A 25,934-nucleotide genomic window follows, 5' to 3' on the forward strand; every position below is an offset into this window, starting at 1 on the left:
ATGCACAGCAACGAAGACCCAATGGAGCCAAAAATAAATAAATAAATTTATTAAAACAATAAAGATATTATATTCACGCAGTTGCATCTCACCATACTAATTCTCCAGAAGTAATATTGAAATTAATATCGAAAAGCCCATAAGTTTTGACCAAGCGAGATGGTATATAATTTTTATTTTACATACTGCAAACAGCAGGATCCTGCAATGCCAGGTAGCCAAATTTAGAGGTTTACATTTGAATGAAATTTGCCAGTCTGCAACTTCCTGTAGCTAACACAGCAGCCTCACAGCTGTCCCAAAAGCCCCTCCATGAAAATGAGTTAATTTGAACCAACAGGTCACCATGGTAGTAAAGTGATAAGATTAGGAGTTCAGTACATTTATTGTCATTTTTATGACCCTATAATATTTTTAGATGCCAACCTAGTTGAAGGACTATTTTGAAATGTACTAAGGAAGAGAGCTCCAAGTTGCATAAGCTTTTTCACACTGCTGTATATTTTAAAAATTCTGATTACATAGTTTGAAAGTGTCTCTTTAAACTTAAGTATATTGCTATTAATGCTTAAATAAAAATCATAGCCACTTGTGAATAGCTGTGATCTTTCTTCAAGGAATTCACAGTATATTTAATTTTTCATTGTCATCATATTTATGGTTGGGAGAGAGGTGGAACTGATGAAATACTGAACATTTTAAAACCATCTTTTAATATCTGTTTTGAGACCCACCGCGAGTCATATGACTTTCCTCCAACTTTGAAATGAATGTAAAGTTAATACCAAATATAATGCTGTTAGCTTTTAAATGGACACCTGTGTTAGGATGGAATACCTTCTTCCTCCAGAAGAAAATGGGCATAGAGAATTAGATGCCTTAGTTAATGTGACAAGTATGTAGTAGAACTGGGGCATTCTGATTGGTGTGAAATCTTACACAGTGACTAAACTATACCATACATGTTCTAATAAATCTTACTTGTTTTGCAAAGTTTGAAAGAGGTTTTGATTTATGGACCCATTATCTGAGTTACTGATACATAGTCATTTAATCATAAATAAGAAAAACACTCCATAATGAATAGGAACTATAGTTTTAAGCATCTACCATGTGCCAGATGCTTTATATGACATTATCTTATTATAAAGTAGATATTATGGGCTTCCCTGGTGGCACAGTGGTTGATAGTCCGCCTGCCGATGCAGGGGACACGGGTTCGTGCCCCGGTCCAGGAAGATCCCACATGCCGCAGAGCAGCTGGGCCTGTGAGCCATGGCCGCTGAGCCTGAGTGTCCGGAGCCTGTGCTCCGCAATGGGAGAGGCCACAACAGTGAGAGGCCCGTGTACCACAAAAAAAAAAAAAAAAAAAAAAAGTAGATATTATCATCTCAAGTTTACAAAAGAGGAAACCAAGCAACAGAGAAGTTAAGTAATGTGTCCCAAATTATCTATTTAGTAAATTACAGAACTAGGATTTAAACCCAAACTCTCTGACTCTCAAATTTATTCTCCTTTAACCAGTAGGTTCTGTGCACTAGCCCTTCCATCAAACCAAAGATATTTACTGGGCACCTCTGATAAGCTAGGCACAATGCTGAATGTTTCAGGTGCTAGAAAAAATGCAACAAGGGCTTAGATTAGTATCTACTTAGGGACACAAGCCATTTGTAGTGGATTACATATGGCCAGAATTACTTTTCAGCTCTTCCCATTGACAAGTTAGTCTATCTCTCTACCCCTTGAATCTGGGATGATTTTGTGACTAATAGAATGTGGCAGAAGTGATGTTGTGTGAGTTTCAGAGTCTAGACTTCAAGAAGATTTGCTGCTTTCACCTTTGCTTGCTTGAAATTCTGCCTTACAATTTCCTCCTCAAAAGTCATTCTAGGACTTCCCTTGTGGTGCAGTGGTTAAGAATCCGCCTACCAATGCAGGGGACCTGGGTTCGATCCCTGGTCAGGGAAGATCCCACATGTCACGGAGCAACTAAGCCCATGCACCACAACTACTGAGCCTGCGCTCTAGAGCCTGCAAGCCACAACTACTGAAGCCCACGTGCTCTAGGGTCCATGTGCCACAACTACTGAGCCCGTGTGCTGCAACTACTGGAGGCTGTGTGCTGCAACTTCTGAAGCCCATGTGCCTAGAGCCCATGCTCCACAACAAGAGAAGCCACCACAATAAGCCCGCACACTGTAAGGAAGAGTAACCCCTGCTTGCTGCAACCAGAGAAAGCCTGAGCACAGCAATGAAGACCCAACACAGCCAAAAAATAAATTAAAAAAAATTTTTTAAAAAACCCCGATGTATTAAAAAAGAAAAAGTCAGTCTAGCTTCCTGGAGGATGAGTGAGTGTGTGGAAGCGAATCCAGGCACTCTGTTGACAGCTAACACCAACTGCCAGACATGGAAAGAGCCTTCCTGGACTTTCCAACAAGGCTGGACCTCCAGTTGAATGCAACTGCAAGAGTGCACAGAAGTACACAGCCAACCCACAGTATTGTGAGAAATAATAAATCACTATTATAAATGACTAAGTTTCAGTGGGCTCTTATGCAGCAATAAGTAACTGATAGAGACATACCCAGGAAAAAGTAGCTCATGGTACAGAACAGTATGTACCTAGTTTCCAGATGCATGGTCCATGCTCTATATACTCTGGAAGTGAGAAAAGGGGCAAATAAATGGGCTAAGGATTTGAATTTGACACTGAAAGATGAGAGGATGCAGAGGAGAAAGGATGCTCCCAGGTGCAAGGAATTTTGTGAACCAAGCACAGATATGGAAAAACATGGCTCTTCTCCAAGGAATAACAAGCAAGTTGGTTTGCCCAGAGCAGAAGTTTCACTTAATTGATTAAATAAAAATATGTTGTGGGGACTTCCCTGGCGGTCCAGTGGTTAAGACTTCGCCTTCCAATGTAGGGGGCGCAGGTTCAATCCCTGGTCGGGGAGCTGAGATCCCACATGCCTCGGGGCCAAAACCCAAAACATAAAACAGAAGCAGTAACAAATTGTAACAAATTCAATTCAAATTAAAAATGGTCCACATCAAAAAATCTTAAAAAAATATATTGTGTGCCTACTATGTATCAGGATTGTGGTAATTTCCAGAAATACAAAGAGGAATAAGGCATGGATTCTAAGGGAGCTCACAGTTTAAAAAAGAAGAGAGTTGCAGAAATATATATGTAATTGGTGCAGTAATAAAAATAAGGGTTGAGAAGACTAGCATTTTACGAATACCTGTTTCATGCCAGACTCTGTATCAGGCACTTTACATACGTGTTTCATCATTTTTAGTAACAGCTAACATTTGTGTGCTTTATATACTCTGCAGTATGCTAAAGATTCACATGCATGATCTCATTAAAGCCTTGTCATTAACCAATGAAATAGATTGTAGTAAGTTATTATCTCTAGATTACAGATTGGAAACTAATAGACAGTATAAGCACTTGTCAAGGTCACAAAGCTAGTGAGTGGCATAGGCTGGATTCTACTAGATCTACTTTAACCATGATTTAGTGCAGGTAGGGGGAGGAGGTTGGTGTTAGGATGAGGGTAGGGGTGGAGGCGAGTTGCTATCTTGAGGGATGACTGAACGTATCATACTGTAGGTGATATATGAATCCCCTTTTGAAGTATGAAAAGAAATCAGTAAGCAGTTAGGATAAGGGGCATTGTTTTGGGGGAGCAAAGCAAAGGCTCAAATGTGTGGACAGCATGCCAGAGACAAGGAAATGTGTGCAGGAAGTGTGCAGACAGGGAAGCTGGGGAGAAGCTGGAGGAGAGGGCAGGAGCCAGGTTATAAAAAGCTTTTTTGAGCCAGGCTGAGGAGCTTGGACTTTGTCCAGTAGCAGGCAGTGGTCCTTTAGATGGTTCTTAGCAGTGTAGATGTGCTGAAAGTGGCATTCTAGGAAATTTAATCTGGGGCTGAAAATGATAGGTCAGAAATGGTTGGTGGGGTGAGTATATGGGCTATTGCAGCTGAACAGATCCGGTGATACAGGTCTGAGGGGCTCTCAGTAGGGCAGGGTTTCGAGAGGCCAGAAGGGGACATTTATATCCACCTCTATTTGGCTTTAGAGCCTGGTGTTAGAGCCTGGTGAGAGCTGATACTCTCCCTGTGGGTGCTAAGGGCTGCTGGCTACCTGTCCCAGTTGTACCAATTCCCAGGGCTCTTTCTCTCTTATCTTCTTTATCCCCATCCTCCCTACTGATACCCATGTGTAAAGAGGGGCCTGGCATGTCTCCCTCATACTGCCCTGTTTAGAGAGGAAAAAACTCTACATCCTTAAGTGATTTAATAGGGCATTGTGTAGGTCCAATCCTAAAGCCTATAAGAATTTGTGAGGAAGGAATATTGAAACATATATCCTTAAAAACATTTACCTTGCATCTATAAAGCCTAGATTATAGGGGATTTATCTCACTAAGAAAGAGTTGTATTTGTGCACCTTGTTTGCAATATCACCACTTCAGGTGACAGTAGGGACTATGTAATTGACATAGATGGAGACATGAAAGGATGAAGTGCTTTGCTTAGTGCCTTCAAATGTATAGAAGTAAAATGAAGACTACAAAAGGTCTGTTTAAATTCTCTCTTGGGGGACAGGAATTCACCATGAGAACATTATTTTATGCATTTTTGTAATCGTACATGTAAATGTTCATTAACTTGGTGCAACAGCTTAATTTCTTTCTAATAAAATGTCATAGAGAAATTCTGGAAGACTGCACATAAAACTCAGTATGGTGACCCTGGGAAGTAGAACGAGGGGATTGGTAGGCAGGGAAGGTCAGTAGACTTCTATTTTTTTATTTTATATTGTTTTATTATGTTTGAAATTTTATCATGTGTTACTTTTGTAATCGAAACAACCAGTTAATAAAAATTTAAAAATAGAATTTAAGTCATATCTTTATTGTAAATCTCAAATTAAAAAAAAAAAACTGTGGTTCCAAGTGTCTTGCATTTCTGGTATATGAACTATTTTATGCCCTTTGGAAAGTAACACTGTTTACAGAATTCCAGATTTCTGACAGTTTCTTGAAATTTTATTGTTAAAACTCTCCTGCTTGGCGCAAAATTATGTCCAGGCTGCCTTTGGTGGGAAAGTGATTTCTGTTGCTTGAGTTACAAAATGAAACACTTTTTTTTTTTTTTTTAACCCCTGGGTCTTGGTGTGCCTTTGGAATGCTATTTGTATTTATGTAGCTAAGTTAGAACAACAGGAGCTACTGGGATGCACATTAATAAATGGTCCTGTACACTTTGTTCAGAGCAGAATCTGCAGAACTTCAACTCTGCCAGATGGACCCGCCATGGATGTTTCACTGCAAAATCTGATTATTTTTGCAAGCTGTGTGAAAGGATTCACCACCAGGAAATGTTTTAGATTTCATGATATTAAAAAAAACCCTACAGGGCTTCCCTGGTGGTGCAGTGGTTGAGAGTCCGCGTGTCGATGCAGGGGGCACGGGTTCGTGCCCTGGTCCAGGAAGATCCCACATGCCCCGGAGTGTCTAGGCCCGTGAGCTATGGCCACTGAGCCTGCGCATCCGGAGCCTGTGCTCCGCAATGGGAGAGGCCACAACAGTGAGAGGCCCGCGTACCGCAAAAAACAAAAACAAACAAACAAAAAAACCCTACAGAATCAATAAGACAGCTGAAAAAATAAGGTGCTTGCAGAAGGTTTGCCTTTATTATTATTATTATTTTTAAATTTCTGCAATTGTGAAGGAGCAGGTGGTTGGGTGGGGAATATGGACAGCCCTGGAAATGCGGTTCAGTTCTCCAAACAGGCGGGACCGTGGGCTAATTAAAGTCAGACAATGGGCCATTTTGAAAGCTTTAGATAAAACATTCATTCTAATGAATGCCAGGGATATAATATGTACTTATGTATTAAAACATTGGCATTTGGAGTTTACAAGGCATTGCCTGCTCAGAAAATGCTTTTTCTCTTTTTTAATTCTTTCTGGGCTCAGGAAGGGGGTTAGCTGGCAAGGTTAACCAGCAATATGCAAAGCACTGCGTTATGAGAGTGAGTGAAAGGTTTGGGGGGACACTCCCAGGGTAGACACTGATTCCATTTATCAATAACTGTGCAAACATTACAGATGAATGGATCCTTCTGCTGGCAATTCAGAAAAAAGTGGCAAGGGCAAGCGAGATGTACTCATTAAGGAAAAATTATAGTTTTCCTAAGAATTTGATAAACACAAAGAGCATACATACTTCTAAAATATAAAAAATATATATATAAGAAAACTAAAACATTAGCAAAGCAGAAAGATACACATTGGGCCATCTGATGACCATTTGCTGTGCCCAGGCAAGCAGGAAATTCTTACTAAAGCCAGAACACATTGTAGGAAGGGTTCTTTTATGAAAGTGGAAGAGATGAAAAATAACTTTTATGGTAAACTTTTAGAAATAATAGAAGAGCATGAGGATTTCTGGTAATAGCAGTAGTACAGATAATTTGCACTCCTGTGCCTTCAGAGCTTGCGGATGCCTCTGACGATGGAGTCAACAGAACGTACATGTGCTGTGCTTTTACACTTGGCAAGTACAGTGAGGGCTGCAACGGCTGTGATTTCTTCTTTGAACGTATATACGTCCAACTGCCTAAATTTAAAGCATGGATGATCAGTGTGTGGGCTTATTTACGTTCTGCCTGTTTCTTTCTTTGAGGCTTTTCATTGTTATTTAGCACCACCATTAGAATATCAAAGAGAAGTAGCACAGTATAAAATTGTCCAAGTTTTAGGAGGCTTTGGGGTTATATCTTGATTAAAATTAGATTTTGATGTTAGTAAAGGCTTCCATCTGTCTTTAGCATGGAATTCTAAAAACTGCCCAGGAAATGAGACTATTGGTGGTCCTTCTCTCTCCATCTTTTTCCATTTGTTCATAAGAAGGTAAGAGCAGAAGGAAATTGCCCTCCCCTTTCCTTAGTGGTTGTTATATTTATTCAGAGTGTGCATATGATTCTTTAGTGTGTGCAACTGTGAGAGAGTGCTGGACACCACGTAGGTTGCAAGAACACCTAAGAGGTGGATCAGCAGAGTCAACTGAGCTGATAAGTTCTGCATTTCCCTGGGCTCTGGGATCTTTTCCAGCCTTCAGAAGGGAGCTGAGATGGTCTCCTCCTCCTCGAGTGGGAGAAGTGACATATTACATCCTGTCCCAGGAGCAAGCCATGTGATACCAGCCTCTCAGGTCAACTCGGCAACTCTCAGAAAAGAAATCACACCTCAGCAACAGGCAGAGCAGGGCTATAAGATTCAGGCAAGAAGAAGAGGTCAGAGTATAACGGGTTGGCCGAGGCAGACCCTAGAGAGATCAAGCAGAGCAGCAGAGAGGTTTCTGCGAGGTCGGTGTGGTGTGCTTGGACTCTGGCTCCGGAAATGGTTTCCTCTTTTACAGGGAGGGTAGATGCCATGCAAAGCTCAGGAGAACAGGGGTCCCGGAGTGGTGGGGAATGGCAGAGAGAAACTACACTCTGGAAGCAGGTTCTGGGACAGAGCTAGAGATAGGTTCTAGAAGGAAATTGAGAACTTCTGTGTCCAGTTTCTTCTAAGATGTCCAGGTATCAGAGGAGAGGAAGGTCCTGGCTCTGGTTTTGGCTGGGTGTGGCATCATCTGAGCAGTCTACGGAAGTGCTGCAGAGACGGACAGGGATGAGGACATATGGTTGAGAGGGAACGAAAGCATGATGGGGCCAAAAGAATGTATGGAGTGTGAAGGGTGAGCTCAGCACTGAGCAGAGAACCTGAAGCAAAGTGGTTATTCCTAAGATAGCCCTTCCTTGGGCCAGAAATGTAAACTTAAGAAGGCAATACTACTTTGGGTAAAATAAAGACCTGGGTCCAAATCTAAGCTCCACTGATTCCTACACGATTCTTAGTTTTGTCATCTGAAAAATAGATATGAGTGTCACCCTCTTAGGGCTATTGTGCTCCTTGTTGATAAGTGAAATTTACTTAAAAATGGATAAATGAAAATATTTGTAAAGTTTCTATTTCAGAGCCTAGCAGTAAATGATAGCTATTATCATTAAGAATTCTTATTTACCCCAGAGAAAATTGAGGTGATGGAAGGGAACTCAGGCCCAGAAGTCACCGCTACTGTCCTACCCATGCCAATCTTTGACCAGATATTAGTGTAGAATATTTGCACTCCACATAATTGTTCTTGTGCTTTATGTGATTTTTCTGTTGCCTATTTCCCTTGCAAACTCAATTTGCAACTCTTGTCAAACTAGAGGAAAGATGATTTATCTTTTTCAGAATACACAAGGGATACAGTTTAGCTTTGGGTAGACCCCTCAGGTCGGGCGTAGGGTAGAACATGTTTTGGGGTCGGGAAAATCTAGCAAAGCAGAAAGATAAGCAGCTGTACCCAGTGGGGATAAGGGAGACACATCAAAAACACAGTGAGTACTGGTCCCCTCCCACTCATACCATTCATAGAATTATATGATCCTTTGTAATTGAGGAAATGTAGGCTTAAAAAGTAACTTGTTAGGTCAGTAAATTGAGAGCAAATCCTGATCAAAATGTTAAGACTTTTATTTCCTTCTTCCTCCTGTTTGAAGTTGGTGTTTTCATAAAACAGTCATCCACGATGGGTAAGTATAATACTTGGTTTGTTATCCAAGACTGGTTACATATTTGGAGATTTAGAACTGCAGGATGGGAGCAGTTGAATCTATCTTAATGAAATGCACCAAGCTGGAGCTTCAACTCTAGCCATCTCAACCCACAGAATGGAGGAGGGTGGCATTGCTGAGTCAGAATAAAAACAAAGTTGCTAACTGTCACTTCCACTATTTTGTTGTTTCATTGGCTCATAGTGAATCAATTTTTCGAACCTACAAAAGTTACCCAGTGGTCTTTCTCCGGGTCGATTTATTTATGCTGTATTAGAATTTGTAGTAATGAATTCAAAGTATCTAATTCCCAAGGCTGCTGTTCGGAGCTCACCACCAACTGTGGGTGTCTGCCTTTGCGCAGCACACTTGCACGATAAGTAACATTTATCAAATGCTACCACACTCCAGGTACTAGCAAAACCATACAAGCTGCCATTTGCTGAGCACTTACAATGTGCCCTGTACCAGCCGTACCAGGGGCTTTTTATACCTTATCTAATTTAATTTTCATGACACATCTGTGGTGGGTATCACTCTCTCCATTTACATAGAATGAAACAGAAGTCCAGAGAACTTCGATCACCTTGACACAATAGAGTCAGATCCTCACTCTATCAGACTCCAAAACACAAGCTCTCAACAGTTCTACCCCACTGCTGTTTCTCCTGGGCTGGAGGCTCCAAAAGGAAAAAAAATGGGAATAGCAAGACATTAGCCAGTTGGGGGAGAGATTTAATAAAACAAGCAATTATCGTGCAGTGTAATAAGTATTTTAGCAGATAAATATGCTGGAGGCTCTGGGCATGGAGAGGAGTGTCTGGGAGACCTCAGCAGGCAAGACTAGAACTAACTTTTGAAAGGTCATGTACCAGGCCAGGCCTCCTGACTTTCTCTTCACTTCTCCACCCTATAGACCAAGTGGGTCTACCCACTGCACATCACAGACAGAGTCTCTCCTCTCCCTCTGGACCATCACCCCCTTCTCGTGTTCTGTTTGGACTCTACCCCTCCTCACTGCTCATCTGAGTTATCGTCTTCCTTCCAAACTTAGCTCAAGGCTCACCCTCCTCCAAGAAGTCTTCTTCCATCTACCCCGTCCACGCCTTGCTCTCCCCCTTTTCAACCTCCATCTTGTTCACTGATGGTCACTATTATGCATTTGGCACTTGGAAACCAAAGCCATCTTTTAATTTTTAATCACTTATTTCATGTATAATTCTTTCTCCCACAGCTGGACTGTACATTTCTTCAGCTCAGTGAATTTCTTACATCACTTGAATTCTAATGTTCCTTCACTGCAGTATTTAATAGCGCTAGTATTGATTGAACACATACCATGTGCAAAGCTCTTGACATATTAAACCTAACCTTGCAAGGCACATATTATTATCTTCCTCTGACACCAAGATTAAAGTTCCTTTACAGTTATCATACAGTTGACAAAGTGCATTCAGGTCATCTTGACCCAGAGCCCATACTCTTCATCTTGCTATGCTGCCTGTGCCTTAGATGAGAAAATTCTGTGAACCTAAGCGCTGAAGATTCCCAGATGATAGAGTGATCTGAAACTTCAGCTCAAGGATGCTGCAGCTTGAATATGAACTAGTTCTCAGAGATTCAGATTTACTTCAAATCATAAACAGTGAGATGTGAACATTTGAAATATGAATAATAAAGAAGGGGATGGGATAAATTTTTAAAGTTTGAGTACTAAAATTGAATACTGAAATGAGATGAATCAAACTCTACTTTTATTGACAAGGACACTGAGGCCCAGAGAGGAGAAAGGAATTGCCAGAGACCACTGACAACCAGAAGGAGGGTGTTCAAACAGACTGAGGAGGCAGCAGTTTCCCTTTTGGTGCAGAAGAGAAATCTCAGATGTGTTTTCCAAAGCTTCAGGGAAATCAAAGAAACTTTGAGATGCTGTAATATACAGTTTCCAATTGCCTACTTTCATTTTTTAATACTCCACAAGAACTCCAAATGCAAATCACAGATATGGACATCATGTTTACACTCGGTGATAACTGAAATGTGCATGTGATTGGTGCCACAAAACAGCAGCTGGATATAGAACAAAACAAATCTCTAACTAGCAGTCCTGATGGAAAGACAGACAGTTGTTACAGATGGAGCTGGACAATGCGCATCTGTTCTACAGTTAGAGTTCACCGACCTCTCAAGGAAGATCAAACACGTTCATATAATTTATGCCATAAATGCACTATATGGCTTCCATTCATCTTCAGTTCTTCCAGTTTTTTCCATCAGTATGTACTATTGTCATGCTTCTTTCTGTGCTTACAATGTTTTACTTCCAAAAATAATTAGGAAAGATTAACCAAGACACCTAGCTGACAGTATGGCTTTAAGGTTAGTATAAAAAGAATCATACCAAGTGGAAATAGTTAGATTTTGGTCTGTGTATGTATATTATGTATAATTCAAGGTTGATATGATCGAAATATATTTCCCACTTGGGATATTGCTCCTCAACATTTCCCTCCATTCAGATCTTCTAAGAACAACCAGAAATCGTCACTTGTTTTTCCTCATATTTATGTAGGATATTAACTTAAAATCACTTTCATATCTATTTCCTTATTGTCCCTCACTATAGCATTTTGATGAATGAGCAGAGCAGAATAGCTATGAGGGAGTCCATAAACCAGTAAAATAGATTAAATATCAGAGACCCTGATTGCTAAGCCCATTCTTAATTCCCCCTATATTGCACTGAACTCCCCCTTTCCACTACTCAATTTTAACTCCAAATTTGGGTTACTGAGCTCCATTTCCTACTTAGCAAGTTTAGAATTTTTTCCCTCATGCATGCAGCTGTTTTATATTCAATGATTTTATATGAATCTTTATGATAGCTTGGGAAAAATTTGATTAGAAAGTTCAATAGCCTGCAAATTGTTCATTGAATTTCAAAACAAAATGAAAAATTGTGGCTATTAGGCTTACTGCCTCTACTTCTTTTTAATTTTACTATAGATAACTGAGAGCTCACCGAATTTTGTGATATTATTTAAAATTTTCAATGATCGGTTTTTATGGAATGTCACTGAAATAGTGTAATTGAAAACAATGCAACATAAACTTACACCAAAAGTCTAAATACGTATCCTTTGGTACCAGATGTTGGTGAGTGGCTCGTATTTTTAATGATCTGGTTGATAGTATAGTAAAGAATAACCCAGAAAAATTTGAAAAAGAAAGAGGAAACGATTATTTAAAAAGATATCCATGATAATAGTTGTGGAACCACAGGATTATGGCTAAAATGCACACAGTGGTTTTAAGTCCAGTATTTGGTGAAAGTTTCTTTTGAGGCAAGGGAGAATTTCCCCCTTCAATTCCTACTGCAAAAATGTGGAAAACACTTCATGGTATCGAAAACAGATGGTCATGAGAGAAATTGTGGTAAAGATGAGTCAACATAACCCATGTAAACTTATTCAAGTGCTGTCATAAAGAACAGAGCAGCAATTTGGGCACCAGATAGACAATTCCTAGAGAGTACTTAACTGGGGGATGTAGTTCTCATAATATCTGTGTACTAGTTTCCTAGGGCTGCTGGAAAAAACTACCACCACCTGGGTGGCTTAAAAAGACCAAAATTTATTCTTTCTCTCTCCAGGGGCCTCGAGGGGAGAGTCTACTCTTCCTCTTCCAGCTTTGGTGACTGCCTGCCTTACTGCCTTCCTTGATATGTGATATCTGCCTCCCTGGTCACGTGGCCTCTTCCTCTTTTGCGTGTCTCTCAAAACTCCCTCTTATAAATGTGGCACATATATACAATGGAATATTGCTCAGCCATAAAAAGAAACGAAATTGAGTTATTTGTAGTGAGGTGGATGGACCTAGAGTCTGTCATACAGAGTGAAGTGAGTCAGAAAGAGAAAAACAAATACTGTATGCTAACACATATATACACTACCAAATGTATAATGGATTGCTAGTGGGAAGCAGCTGCATAGCACAGGGAGATCAGCTTGATGCTTTGTGACCATCTAGGGGGGTGGGACAGGGAGGGTGGGAGGGAGATGCAAGAGGGAGGAGATATGGGGATATATGTATACATATAGCTGATTCACTTTGTTATAAAGCAGAAACTAACACACCATTATAAAGCAATTATAATACTCCAATAAGGATGTTAAAAAGACCCCACAAAAACAGAAAAAACACAATTCTTCCACATTAAAAAAAAAAAAAAAGAGTACATGGGATTGCATTTAGGGATCACCTCTTCCAGGGTAAGTGGAAAATCCACCCAAGATCCTTAACTTAATCACATATTTTGCCATTTAAGTCGACATTCACATGTTTCAGGGATTTGATGTAGGATCTTTGGGGGTCCAGTTTTTGGCTTAGGGCAATATCTATGGTAAAACAGTGTGGTAGGGCCTCCAATCTCCTCAAGTTATCCTTTGACTGGTTATTACCCATGTTATCAGTAGCAAATTTTGAACACGTCTAAGGATAGCTTTCCTATCTAAACTTACCCAAGATATCAGACTCATTGTCACCTAGTGAACTGGGATGAAAAATAGTAGGGATTGTCAGTATTCCTCATGCCATTAGAGCCCTGTAAGTGTTGCCAGTAATGTGATTCTCCATGATTCCTGCTCATTGAGTTGTGTTTGCCACAGGGACAGAAAAAGTCCTTGAGAGTCAGTGATTAATTAATATGATGTCTTTCTTGGGATTTTCTAGAATAATGGTTGAGATGAAAGAAGTAGACAGTAAAATCAATTCATGGAGATACCTAAAGTCCAAATAGCCATGTAATGGGACTATATGCATTTTTTTTTTATTAGTTTCTGCTTTATAACAAAGTGAATCAGTCATACATATACATCTGTTCCCACATCCCCTCCCTCATGCATCTCCCTCCCTCCCACCCTCCCCATCCCACCCCTCCAGGCGGTCACAAAGCACCGAGCTGATCTCCCTGTGCTCTGCGGCTGCTTCCCACTATCTATCTACCTTACGTTTGGTAGTGTATATATGTCCATGCCTCTCTTTCCCTTTGTCACAGCTTACCCTTCCCCTTCCCCATATCCTCAAGTCCATTCTCAAGTAGGTCTGTGTCTTTATTCCCGTTTTACCCCTAGGTTCTTCATGACATTTTTTTTTTTTTTAAATTCCATATATATGTGTTAGCATACGGTATTTGTCTTTCTCTTTCTGACTTACTTCACTCTGTATGACAGACTCTAGGTCTATCCACCTCATTACAAATAGATCAGTTTCGTTTCTTTTTATGGCTGAGTAATATTCCATTGTATATATGTGCCACATCTTCTTTATCCATTCATCTGATGATGGACACTTAGGTTGTTTCCAGCTCCGGGCTATTGTGAATAGAGCTGCAATGAACATTTTGGTACATGTCTCTTTTTGAATTATGGTTTTCTCAGGGTATATGCCTAGTAGTGGGATTGCTGGGTCATATGGTAGTTCTATTTTTAGTTTTTTAAGGAACCTCCATACTGTTCTCCATAGTGGCTGTACCAATTCACATTCCCACCAGCAGTGCAAGAGTGTTCCCTTTTCTCCACACCCTCTCCAGCATTTATTGTTTCTAGATTTCTTGATGATGGCCATTCTGACTGGTGTGAGATGATATCTCATTGTAGTTTTGATTTGCATTTCTCTAATGATTAATGATGTTGAGCATTCTTTCATGTGTTTGTTGGCAGTCTGTATATCTTCTTTGGAGAAATGCCTATTTAAGTCTTCTGCCCATTTTTGGATTGGGTTGTTTGTTTTTTTGCTATTGAGCTGCATGAGCTGTTTATAAATTTTGGAGATTAATCCTTTGTCAGTTGCTTCATTTGCAAATATTTTCTCCCATTCTGAGGGTTGTCTTTTGGTCTTGTTTATGGTTTCCTTTGCTGTGCAAAAGCTTTGAAGTTTCATTAGGTCCCATTTGTTTATCTTTGTTTTTATTTCCATTTCTCTAGGAGGTGGGTCCAAAAGGATCTTGCTGTGATTTATGTCATAGAGTGTTCTACCTATGTTTTCCTCTAAGAGTTTGATAGTTTCTGGCCTTACATTTAGGTCTTTAATCCATTTTGAGCTTATTTTTGTGTATGGTGTTAGGGAATGATCTAATCTCATACTTTTACATGTCCCTGTCCAGTTTTCCCAGCACCACTTATTGAAGAGGCTGTCCTTTCTCCACTGTACATTCCTGCCTCCTTTATCAAAGATAAGTTGGCCATATGTGCATGGGTTTATCTCTGGGCTTTCTATCCTGATCCACTGATCTATCTTTCTGTTTTTATGCCAGTACCACACTGTCTTAATTACTGTAGCTTTGTAGTATAGTCTGAAGTCAGGCAGCCTGATTCCTCCAGCTCCGTTTTTCGTTCTCAAGATTGCTTTGGCTATTCGGGGTCTTTTGTTTTTCCAAACAAATTTTGAAATTTTTTGTTCTACTTCTGTGAAAAATGCCAGTGGTAGTTTGATAGGGATTGCATTGAATCTGTAGATTGCTTTGGGTAGTAGAGTCATTTTCACAATATTGATTCTTCCAATCCAGGAGCATGGTATATCTCTCCATCTATTTATATCATCTTTAATTTCTTTCATCAGTGTCTTATAATTTTCTGCATACAGGTCTTTTGTCTCCTTAGGTAGGTTTATTCCTAGATATTTTATTCTTTTTGTTGCAATGGTAAATGGGAGTGTTTTCTTGATTTCATTTTCAGATTTTTCATCATTAGTGTACAGGAATGCCAGAGATTTCTGTGCATTAATTTTGTATCCTGCTATTTACCAAATTCATTGATTAGCTCTAGTAGTTTTTCGGTAGCATCTTTAGGATTCTCTATGTATAGTATCATGTCATCTGCAAACAGTGACAGCTTTACTTCTTCTTTTCCAATTTGGATTCCTTTTATTTCCTTTTCTTCTCTGATTGCTGTGGCTAAAACTTCCAAAACTAGGTTGAATAAGAGTGGTGAGAGTGGGCAGCCTTGTCTTGTTCCTGATCTTAGTGGAAATGGTTTCAGTTTTTCACCATTGAGGACAATGTTGGCTGTGGGTTTGTCATATATGGCCTTTATTATGTTGAGGAAAGTTCCCTCTATGCCTACTTTCTGCAGGGTTTTTATCATAAATGGGTGTTGAATTTTGTCGAAAGCTTTCTCTGCATCTATTGAGATGATCATATGGTTTTTCTCCTTCAATTTGTTAATATGGTGTATCACATTGATTGATTTGCGTATATTGAAGAATCCTTGCATTCCTGGAATAAACCCCACTTGATCATGGTGTATGATCCTTTTAATGTGCTGTTGGATTCTGTTTGCTAGTATTTTGTTGAGGATTTTTGCATCTATGTTCATCAGTGATATTGGCCTGTAGTTTTCTTTCTTTGTGACATCCTTGCCTGGTTTTGGTATCAAGGTGATGGTGGCCTCGTAGAATGAGTTTGGGAGTGTTCCTTCCTCTGATATTGTTTGGAAGAGTTTGAGAAGGATGGGTGTTAGCTCTTCTCTAAATGTTTGATAGAATTCGCCTGTGAAGCCATCTGGTCCTGGGCTTTTGTTTGATGGAAGATTTTTAATCACAGTTTCAATTTCAGTGCTTGTGATTGGTCTCTTCATATTTTCTATTTCTTCCTGAGTCAGTCTTGGTAGGTTGTGCATTTCTAAGAATTTGTCCATTTCTTCCAGGTTGTCCATTTTATTGGCATAGAGTTGCTTATAGTAATCTCTCATGATCTTTTGTATTTCTGCAGTGTCAGTTGTTACTTCTCCTTTTTCATTTCTAATTCTACTGATTTGAGTCTTCTCCCTTCTTTTCTTGATGAGTCTGGCTAATGGTTTGTCAATTTTGTTTATCTTCTCAAAGAACCAGCTTTTAGTTTGGTTGATCTTTGCTATCGTTTCCTTCATTTCTTTTTCATTTATTTCTGATCTGATCTTTATGATTTCTTTCCTTCTGCTAACTTTGGGGGTTTTTTGTTCTTCTTTCTCTAATTGCTTTAGGTGCAGGGTCAGGTTGTTTACTCGAAATGTTTCCTGTTTCTTAAGGTGGGATTGTATTGCTATAAACTTCCCCCTTAGAACTGCTTTTGCTGCGTCCCATAGGTTTTGGGTCGTCGTGTCTCCATTGTCATTTGTTTCTAAGTATTTCTTAATTTCCTCTTTGATTTCTTCAGTGATCACTTCATTATTGAGTAGTGTATTGTTTAGCCTCCATGTGTTTGTATTTTTTACAGATCTTTTCCTGTAATTGATGTCTAGTCTCATAGCATTGTGGTCGGAAAAGATACTTGATACAATTTCAATTTTCTTAAATTTACCAAGGCTTGATTTGTGACCCAAGATATGATCTATCCTGGAGAATGTTCCATGAGCACTTGAGAAAAATGTGTATTCTGTTGTTTTTGGGTGGAATGTCCTATAAATATCAATTAAGTCCATCTTGTTTAATGTATCATTTAAAGCTTGTGTTTCCTTATTTATTTTCATTTTGGATGATCTGTCCATTGGTGAAAGTGGGGTGTTAAAGTCCCCTACTATGATTGTGTTACTGTCGATTTCCCCTTTTATGGCTGTTAGTATTTGCCTTATGTATTGAGGTGCTCCTATGTTGGGGGCATAAATATTTACAATTGTTATATCTTCTTCTTGGATCGATCCCTTTATCGTTATGTAGTGTCCTTCTTTGTCTCTTCTAATAGTCTTTATTTTAAAGTCTATTTTGTCTGATATAAGAATTGCTACTCCAGCTTTCTTTTGATTTCCATTTGCATGGAATATCTTTTTCCATCCCCTTACTTTCAATCTGTATGTGTCTCTAGGTCTGAAGTGGGTCTCTTGTAGACAGCATATATATGGGTCTTGTTTTTGTATCCATTCAGCCACTCTGTGTCTTTTGGTGGGAGCATTTAGTCCATTTACATTTAAGGTAATTATTGATATGTATGTTCCTATTCCCATTTCCTTAATGGCTTTGGGTTCGTTATTGTAGGTATAGTCCTTCTGTTGTGTTTCTTGCCTAGAGAAGTTCCTTTAGCATTTGTTGTAAAGCTGGTTTGGTGGTGCTGAACTCTCTCAGCTTTTGCTTGTCTGTAAACGTTTTAATTTCTCCATCAAATCTGAATGAGATCCTTGCTGGGTAGAGTAATCTTGGTTGCAGGTTTCTCTCCTTCATCACTTTAATTATGTCCTGCCACTCCCTTCTGGCTTGTAGAGTTTCTGCTGAGAGATCAGCTGTTAACCTGATGGGGATTCCCTTGTGTGTTATTTGTTGTTTTTGCCTTGCTGCTTTTAATATGATTTCTTTGTGTTTAATTTTTGACAGTTTGATTAATATGTGTCTTGGCGTATTTCTTCTTGGATTTATTCTGTATGGGACTCTCTGTGCCTCCTGGACTTGATTAACTATTTCCTTTCCCATATTAGGGAAGTTTTCAACTATAATCTCTTCAAATATTTTCTCAGTCCCTTTCTTTTTCTCTTCTTCTTCTGGAACCCCTAGAATTCGAATGTTGGTGCGTTTAATGTTGTCCCAGAGGTCTCTGAGACTGTCCTCTGTTCTTTTCATTCTTTTTTCTTTATTTTTCTCTGCATCAGTTATTTCCACTATTTTATCTTCCACCTCACTTATCCATTCTTCTGCCTCAGTTATTCTGCTATTGATCCCATCTAGAGTATTTTTCATTTCATTTATTGTGTTTTTAATCGATGCTTGATTCATCTTTAGTTCTTCTAGGTCCTTGTTAACTGTTTCTTGCATATTGTCTATTCTATTTCCAAGGTTTTGGATCTGGGAAATAGAATCTTGGATCAGCTTTACTATCATTATTCTGAATTCTTTTTCAGGTAGACTGCCTATTACCTCTTCATTTGTTAGGTCTGGTAGGTTTTTATCTTGCTCCTTCACCTGCTGTGTGTTTTTCTGCTTTCTCATTTTGCTTATGTTACTGTGTTTGGGGTCTCCTTTTTGCAGGCTGCAGATTCGTAGTTCCCGTTGTTTTTGGTGTCTGTCCCCCGTGGCTAAGGTTGTTTCAGTAGGTTGTGTAGGCTTCCTGGTGGGGGGGACTAATGCCTGTGTTCTGGTGGTTGAAGCTCGATCTTGTCTTTCTGGTGGACAGGTCCACGTCTGGTGGTGTGTTTTGGGGTGCCTGTGGCCTTATTATGTTTTTAGGTATCCTCTCTGCTAATGGGTGGGGTTGTGTTCCTGCCTTGCTAGTTGCTTGGCATAGGGTGACCAGCACTGTAGCTTGCTGGTCATTGACTGAAGCTGGGTGCTGGTGTTGAGATGGAGATCCCTGGGAGATTTTCGCTGCTTGATATTATGTGGAGCTGGGAGGTCTCTTGTGGACCCGTGTCCTGAAGTTGGCTCTCCCACTTCAGAGGCACAGCACTAACTCCTGGCTGCAGCACCAAGAGCCTTTCATCCACCCGGCTCAGAATAACAGTGAGAAAAAGTAGAAAGAAATAATTAGTAGAAGAAAGAAAGAGAGATTGAAAGAAAGGAAGAAGGGAAGTAAGGAAGGAAGGAAGGAAGAAAGAAAGAAAGGAGGGAGGGAGGAAGGATGGAAAGAAAGGAACGAAAGGAGGGAGGGAGGTAGGAATGAAAGCAAAAGGAAGAGTGAATGGAAGAAGAGAGGGAGGGAGGGAGGGAGGAAAGAAAGAAAGAAAGACAGGAGGGAGGGAGGGAGGGAGGAAGGAAAGAAAAAGAAAGTGGAAAGAAGAAGGGTGGGAGGGAGGGAGGGATGGAGGAAAGAAAAAGAAAGAAGGAAAGGAGGAGCGGAGGGAGGGAGGGAGGAAGGGAAGGGAGGAAAAAAAGAAAGAGCAGGTAAAGTAAAATAGAATAAAGTATGAAATATAGTAGCGTTATTAAAATTAAAAAGTAATTATTGAAAAAAAACACGGACCGAAAGAACCCTGGGACATATGGTGGAAGCAAAGCTATACAGAGAGAATCTTACACAGAAGATTACACATACACATTCACAAAAAGAGAGCAGGGGGAAAAATCAAAAATCTTGCTCTCCAAGTCCACCTCCTCGATTTGGGATAATTCGTTGTAAAAAGAGGAAAAGGGCGAAAAGTCTGAAATCTTGCTAAGTCCACCTCCTTAATTTGAGATAATTCGTTGTAAAAAGAGGAAAAAAAAAAGGGGGGGAAGTCTTAAGTCTTGTCCTCAAGGTCCACTTCCTCAATTTGGGATGATTCGCTGTCCATTCATGCACTCCACAGACGCAGGGCACATCAAATGGACCGTGGAGCTTTAATCCGCTGCCTCGGAGGCCGCACAGAGAGATTTCCCTGTCTCTGCTCTCACAGCTCCCGGGTCTCAGCCTTGGACCTGGCCCCGCCTCTGCGCGTAGGTCGCCGGAGGGCGTCCGTTCTTCGCTCAGACAGGACGGGTTTAAAGGAGCCGCTGATTCGGGGGCTCTGGCTCACTCAGGCAGAGGGGAGGGAGGGGAATGCCCTCTCCTCGCGCACCAGGCAACAAAAGGGAAAAAAGTCTCTTGCCTCTCCGGTAGCTCCAGACCCTTTCCCCGGACTCCCTCCGGGCTAGCACTAACCCCTTCAGGGTCTCTTCCTGCCGCCAGCCCCAGACCTCTCCCTGCGCTCCGACTGAAAGCCGATACCCGAGCCTCAGCTCCCAGCCCCACCCGCTCTGGCGGCCGAGCAGACAAGCCTCTCGGGCTGGTGTGTGCCTGAGGGCACCGATCCTCTGTGCCAAAATCTCTCTGCTTTGCCCTCCACACCCCTGTTGCTGTGCTCTCCTCCGCTACTCCGAAGCTTTCCCCCTCCGCCACCTGCAGTCTCCGCCCTCGAAGGGGCTTGTAGTGTGTAGAAACCTTCCCTCCTTCACGGCTCCCTCCCACTGGTGCAGGTCCCGTCCATATCCTATTGTCTCTGTTTATTCTTTTTTTCTTTTGACCTACCCAGGTATGTGGGGAGTTTCTTGCCTTTTGGGGGGTCTGAGGTCTTCTGTCAGCGTTCAGTAGGTGTTCTGTTGGAGTTGTTCCACGTGTAGATGAATTTCTGATGTATCTGTGGGGAGGAAGGTGATCTCCGCGTCTTACTCTTCCGCCATCTTCCTCCGGCTCCCCCTATATGCATTTAATTACCCAAATTTAAAAGGTCTTTGAAATGAGGATGAGAGTAAGATACCAGCAGTGAGACACTGAGTAATATGTGAGAACAGGAAGTTAGGGCTGAGCTCATACTGCCTGTGCACCTGATGCCTGAGAAGAACAACCATAGTTAGAGCTGGTTTGCACCTTTCCAGTCCTTTCTGTATGATATTTTCTTATGCCTTCATTTCCTTTGTTTGCATGTGCTGTGGTCTGAATGTTTGTGTCCTCCCCAAATTGACGTTGAAATCCTAAGGCCCCATGTGATTGTATTAGGAGGTGGGGCCTTTGGGAGGCAATTGGGTCATGAGGGTGGGACCCTCATGAATGGGATTAGTGCCTTTATAAAAGGGCCCTACAAAGCTCCCTATGCTCTCCCATCATGTGAGGATACAATGAGAATTCTGCAACCAGAAAAGGGCCTTCACAAGAACCTGACCATGTTGGCAACCTGAACTTGGTCATAAAGCCTCCAGAACTGTGAGAAATAAATGTATGCTGTTTATAAACTATGCTGTCTGTGGTATTTTGTGATGAAAGTGCAAACAGATGAAGACAGCATGAATCAAAAGTGATTCTACTCCAGTCCACATTGATCTTTCCCTTTAGAAGGGATATGGAATTGGCAGTCAGAAGACCTGCCACTTGCTAACTGCAACTTGCAAACAATCCCTTCCCTTCTTTTGTTCTCAACTTTTTCATCTGTAAGATGGAGAATGATGTCAACATCAATCTCATAGGAGTAGTGTGTCTATCGAATGAGATAACACACAGGAAGTCCACTTTAAACTGTGCTTATGTAAATAGTATTCCAATCTTCATAACACATGGCTATGTTGTCTTCAGCATTCAGTGTAGTGCTTGGTTATATGGTCTTGTGTTTTTTAAATGTATAAATGTTTTCCTTTCCACCAGGTTATTTGTTGTTTAATGGCACAGACCATGTATCACATGTTTCCTGTACCCACTTTTGTATAACACTTGCAGTGTCACTGGGCCAGTAGCAATAGCTCAGCAACTTCTAATCTGGGTAGAGATAAGAACCTTGGTTATGTGTGGGGTTTTGACAGTTGCTCTTTGCTGTGTGGTAAAGTTCTCTTATTATGATGTGCAAAGAAATCACCCAAGGAGCTTGTTAAGAATGACCATTCCCTGGCCCCAGACCAATAACTCTATGTTAATAGACATGGAACAGGGACCAGGAATTTTCATTTTAAAATTAAATCAAATAATATGACTTATTGTTAATTATGTGTATAGTGTTATATCTTTTAAAAAGTAAAAGCATCAAAAAATAGAGAAAACACGCTCTTCGATAGTTGCAGAGCTTAAGTAAGAAATCATGTTAGGTAATTTTTTAATAAAAAATATATTTCCATCCACCATTTGGATAGGTGCCTCTTTGTCTTGCTTTGTAATTCCATCTGGCACAGTACCCTATCACTGTATGTGTGTATGGATGACGCTGCTGAGGAGGGAATTATAGCCTCACATGGGGCAGATAGACTATCTGTTCCTTGACTATGAAGTTATCCTCATTGCGTCTCTTGTCTTCCCAACTGACAGTATGCCTGGAACTTTTGCAAGTTTCACAATTCTAGCCATAGTAGTGGCCAAGCAATCCACATTACATCCATGCTGCTATGATTCACTTAGAGTAGACTGAATTCTCTGTCTCTTTCTTTTTTCCTCCCTCTCTTTCTCTCAAGAGACTAGATTTGTATGGATGTTTTTAACTCACATTCCAGATGATTCTGAAGAAGCATGAGGAGAAACACGGCACTAGGAACAGACAAGGAGCCAATTATTCAGATTTCTCTTCATCAACTAAGTTCCATTTGTTGAACTAGAAGAGAGGAGGTGGTTTAAAAGAAAGGAAAGCCAAAAAATGTGCAAATAAAGGATGTTCTCGGATGGGAGGAAATTGAATCTGGAGTTGGTTCATTTGAAACAAGTCCCAGAAGTTTGACTTCGGAGCAGTGTTGAATATGGTGCTGACGTTCTGGGCAGAACACACTGGAAGAAGCAGTTCCCACTGTGTACCAGCCCCTGTGCTCAGTGCTGTATGTGGTCGCCTCCTTTATTCCTCGTCATCTGCTCTCGTGTCCTGCCCCCAGCAATGCAGGTGAGTAATTACATACACAACTCGATAAGCAACTGCTATTTCCATTCAAGAATCATTATTGGAGATTTGGGTGTAACTACTTAAACATTTTAGGTATAGAGTGGAGCTATTTATAAAGACAAGGATGTCAGATAGAGATTTTAGACTGAAGACAACTCCTACTAAGATTTTAAAATCTGATTTTGCACGTTACAGAGAAGATGTTTAGAAGTTGTCTCTATCAGGTTTAGAATAACATGAAGATGAAGGTCAGCATTATTCCCGCCAACTGAGCCTTTGGTAGTTCATGACTGGCAGAAATGAAAAAGTCAGGACTCATCATCATTTCATATCCACTATCTGAAGTAGCCAGAGAATAAGTTCACAGAGCTCTTGGAATCCTTGCTTATAGATCAATTATATAGTGTGTGCCAGTTAAAGGGGGGCTTTGCTGTGGAGAATATCAGACTCAAGAGGTGAGAGACTGGTGAGAAGATAAAGGGAGAGGGGAGATAACTAACGTTAATAGGATTTAAACCCCCAAAGACTTCAGAATGTATTCAACTGAGACTTACATTAAATGTTGAGTTACTTGTCTGCTTGGATCGTTTTTCTGCCAGTAGATCTTTGACTGTGTGCTTCACTCTCATGCCTTGATACACTCTTTTGCTGTAGTCTCCTGGGACTTAAGCAAATGGAATAGTAACAATCAAATGTAGATACTATAAGTAGGTTAACCTGTCCAGGGCTAATATTGTGATGCTATTTTCTCATTAGAATGATAGACTTGAATTTGAAGTGGCTTCAACACAGGTCTTTTAGTCCTATCTCCTGGTCCTTGACAGAAACTGAACCAAGCTAAGTGAAAGAAACACTATTCCATCTTTTACGTATTAACCACTGACTGGGGAAAATCACAATTTCTCAGCCCTGTTTTCTTCATCTGTAAAATGGATATAATAATCTCTCTGAAACTGACTACAGAGTTATATAAGATATGCATATGAAAATGTTGTAAAAAGTACCAAGTTAAATACAAAATTCCTGTACAAAATGAAGGAGAGAAAAAAAACTAGGTTCCAAGACAATTTATTATTCAATTCAAATAAAGCCACATGCAAACTGATTTCAGCAAAACAAAGTTATTTGACTGATTCTTTGGGTCTTATTTTGACAGGATTTGGCCTATATATCTTTTAATTAAAGAGGCTTAAGTATCTCTTTCAAATCAGCCTCAAATTTAAAGCTAAATGATCTTAATGTTTGTTCCAAAGGGATCTAAGTGTTGCTCTTAGAATTGTGTGTGATGCCTTATTTTTTGGGAAAAGCCTGAGGCTACATTTATTCATCGATAATTTATTGAGTATTTTTTATGTGTCAGGCATTGTGTCAGAGCTGGGAATACAAAAGAACATACCATCTAGTGGGAGAAGGGAAATACTTAAAAATAATTATAATGCAAATGTGCAAAGTACAACAAAAAGTATGCCTGAATAGAATACTCAGAAAAACACAGAACATGTCAATTTCTCTTGAGGGTGGGGAAGGAGTTAGGGAAGGCCATGTGATAGTGGAGATAAGCGGCGTGTATGATGGTAAATGGATAAGAACATTCCAGGTATAGAGGGCAGCATGGGCAAAGTCCTGGAGGTAAGAACAGAAGGAGGGAGAAACTGAGCCTGGGGAAAGGAAATGATCAGGGCGCAGTCATGAACTTTTCATGAAGTTCCAGCAGCCTGGAGTAGGAGAGTGACTCAGGCACTAAAGGTCAGAACAAGGCAGGAGTCAAAGCCAGACAGAGAAGTCCAAGTGAGAATACACACCAGTGATCCTCGGAGTGTGAATCTTGGGCCAGGAACAATAATAGTATCAGCTAGGAATGTGTTAAAAGTGTAAATTTTCAGGTCCTGCTCCAGCTGTACTGAATCAGAAACTTTAGGGGTGGGCCCAGCAATTGTGTTAGAACAAGCCCTTTAGGTGATTCTGATGTTCTCTGAAGTTTGAAAACCAAAGATATACATAAGAGTAGGGACTTTTTAAGTTTCCTGTGGAAATGGGGGCCAACTCTAACCTAGGCATTCCCAGCTGGCTGATTGATGGTGGGTGTGGACTTAGGTCTGAGAAGGAGATTGGGGTGGACGTTGAAGAGGTCCAGTTGCCCAGTCCCAAAGGTTGATCCTTTGTGTGTTTGCAGACAGTCTTGGTTTCACTTTTCTGAAGGGCTTTTTAGTTGATGGTTTCAATCTGAATTATCCATTTATGCTTTATGTGTATGCCAAAAAGCCTAGAGGAAATATACCTATTCTAAATAAGTTTAACAAATAACCACATGGTGACTAATGGATAAAGTTCATGAGATGGCAAATAAGCAGATCAAAACTTCTGAAGTTTTGTCATAAAACAATCAGTCTTATGTACCAGTTGGCAGCGACTCTAGTGCAAAATGTGGGGTTATATGCCACAGGGGATGCAAAATAAGTATAGAACATATAATAGATGTCCTTAAAGACATCTTCTTTTAGTGAGAGAAATAAGACATTCACATGTGAAGGATTAAGGGAGGGGGAAGAGTATACTTTGGTTTGTTGACGAAAATTTTGGGGGAAGGGATGGGATTTAGTCTGGATTCAGACAGATGTGGATAGGTCAGGAGGAGGGAGAAAGGCCTTGTAGACATTAGGCATGGCATGAGCAAAAGCAGAGGTCGGAAAGAGCAAGGCATGTGTAGGAAGGGAAAGGAATGAGGGTCATTGGAGTTAATGGATTTAAATGCCATCAATATATAGATGAAATTCAGATGGATATCCCTAGACCAGACCTGTCCTGGACTTTAGACTTGGATGTCCATCTTCACTTCGATGTCTAGTAGACATTTCAAACTCCACATGTCCAAATCTGAGCTCTGTCCTTCCCTCTATATTTGCTTTTCTGAAACCTTCCTATTAATCGATGGCAACTCCATCCTTCTGGTTGCCCAGTCCCAAAGCTATAAAGTCATTCTTAGTTCCTCTCTTTTCTCTCATACTTCACAA

At 40.4% G+C, this 25,934-nt stretch overlaps 1 protein-coding gene across 1 annotated transcript in view; it reads right to left on the reverse strand.

Moving 5' to 3' along the window:
* Window positions 1-23,582, reverse strand: part of POU2AF2 (POU class 2 homeobox associating factor 2) — a gene marked incomplete at its 3' end in the record, with an annotated part of 35,213 nt that extends 11,631 nt beyond the window's left edge. Inside the window, 1 exon segment of the mRNA XM_079707683.1 lies at window positions 23,478-23,582. Coding sequence (XP_079563809.1) covers window positions 23,478-23,552 — 75 coding nt within the window. The 5' untranslated portion in view covers window positions 23,553-23,582.
* Window positions 23,583-25,934: the final 2,352 nt, after the last annotated feature.

Source organism: Hyperoodon ampullatus (assembly GCF_949752795.1).
Source record: "Hyperoodon ampullatus genome assembly, chromosome: 7".
Classification (NCBI taxonomy): Eukaryota; Metazoa; Chordata; class Mammalia; order Artiodactyla; family Ziphiidae; genus Hyperoodon; species Hyperoodon ampullatus.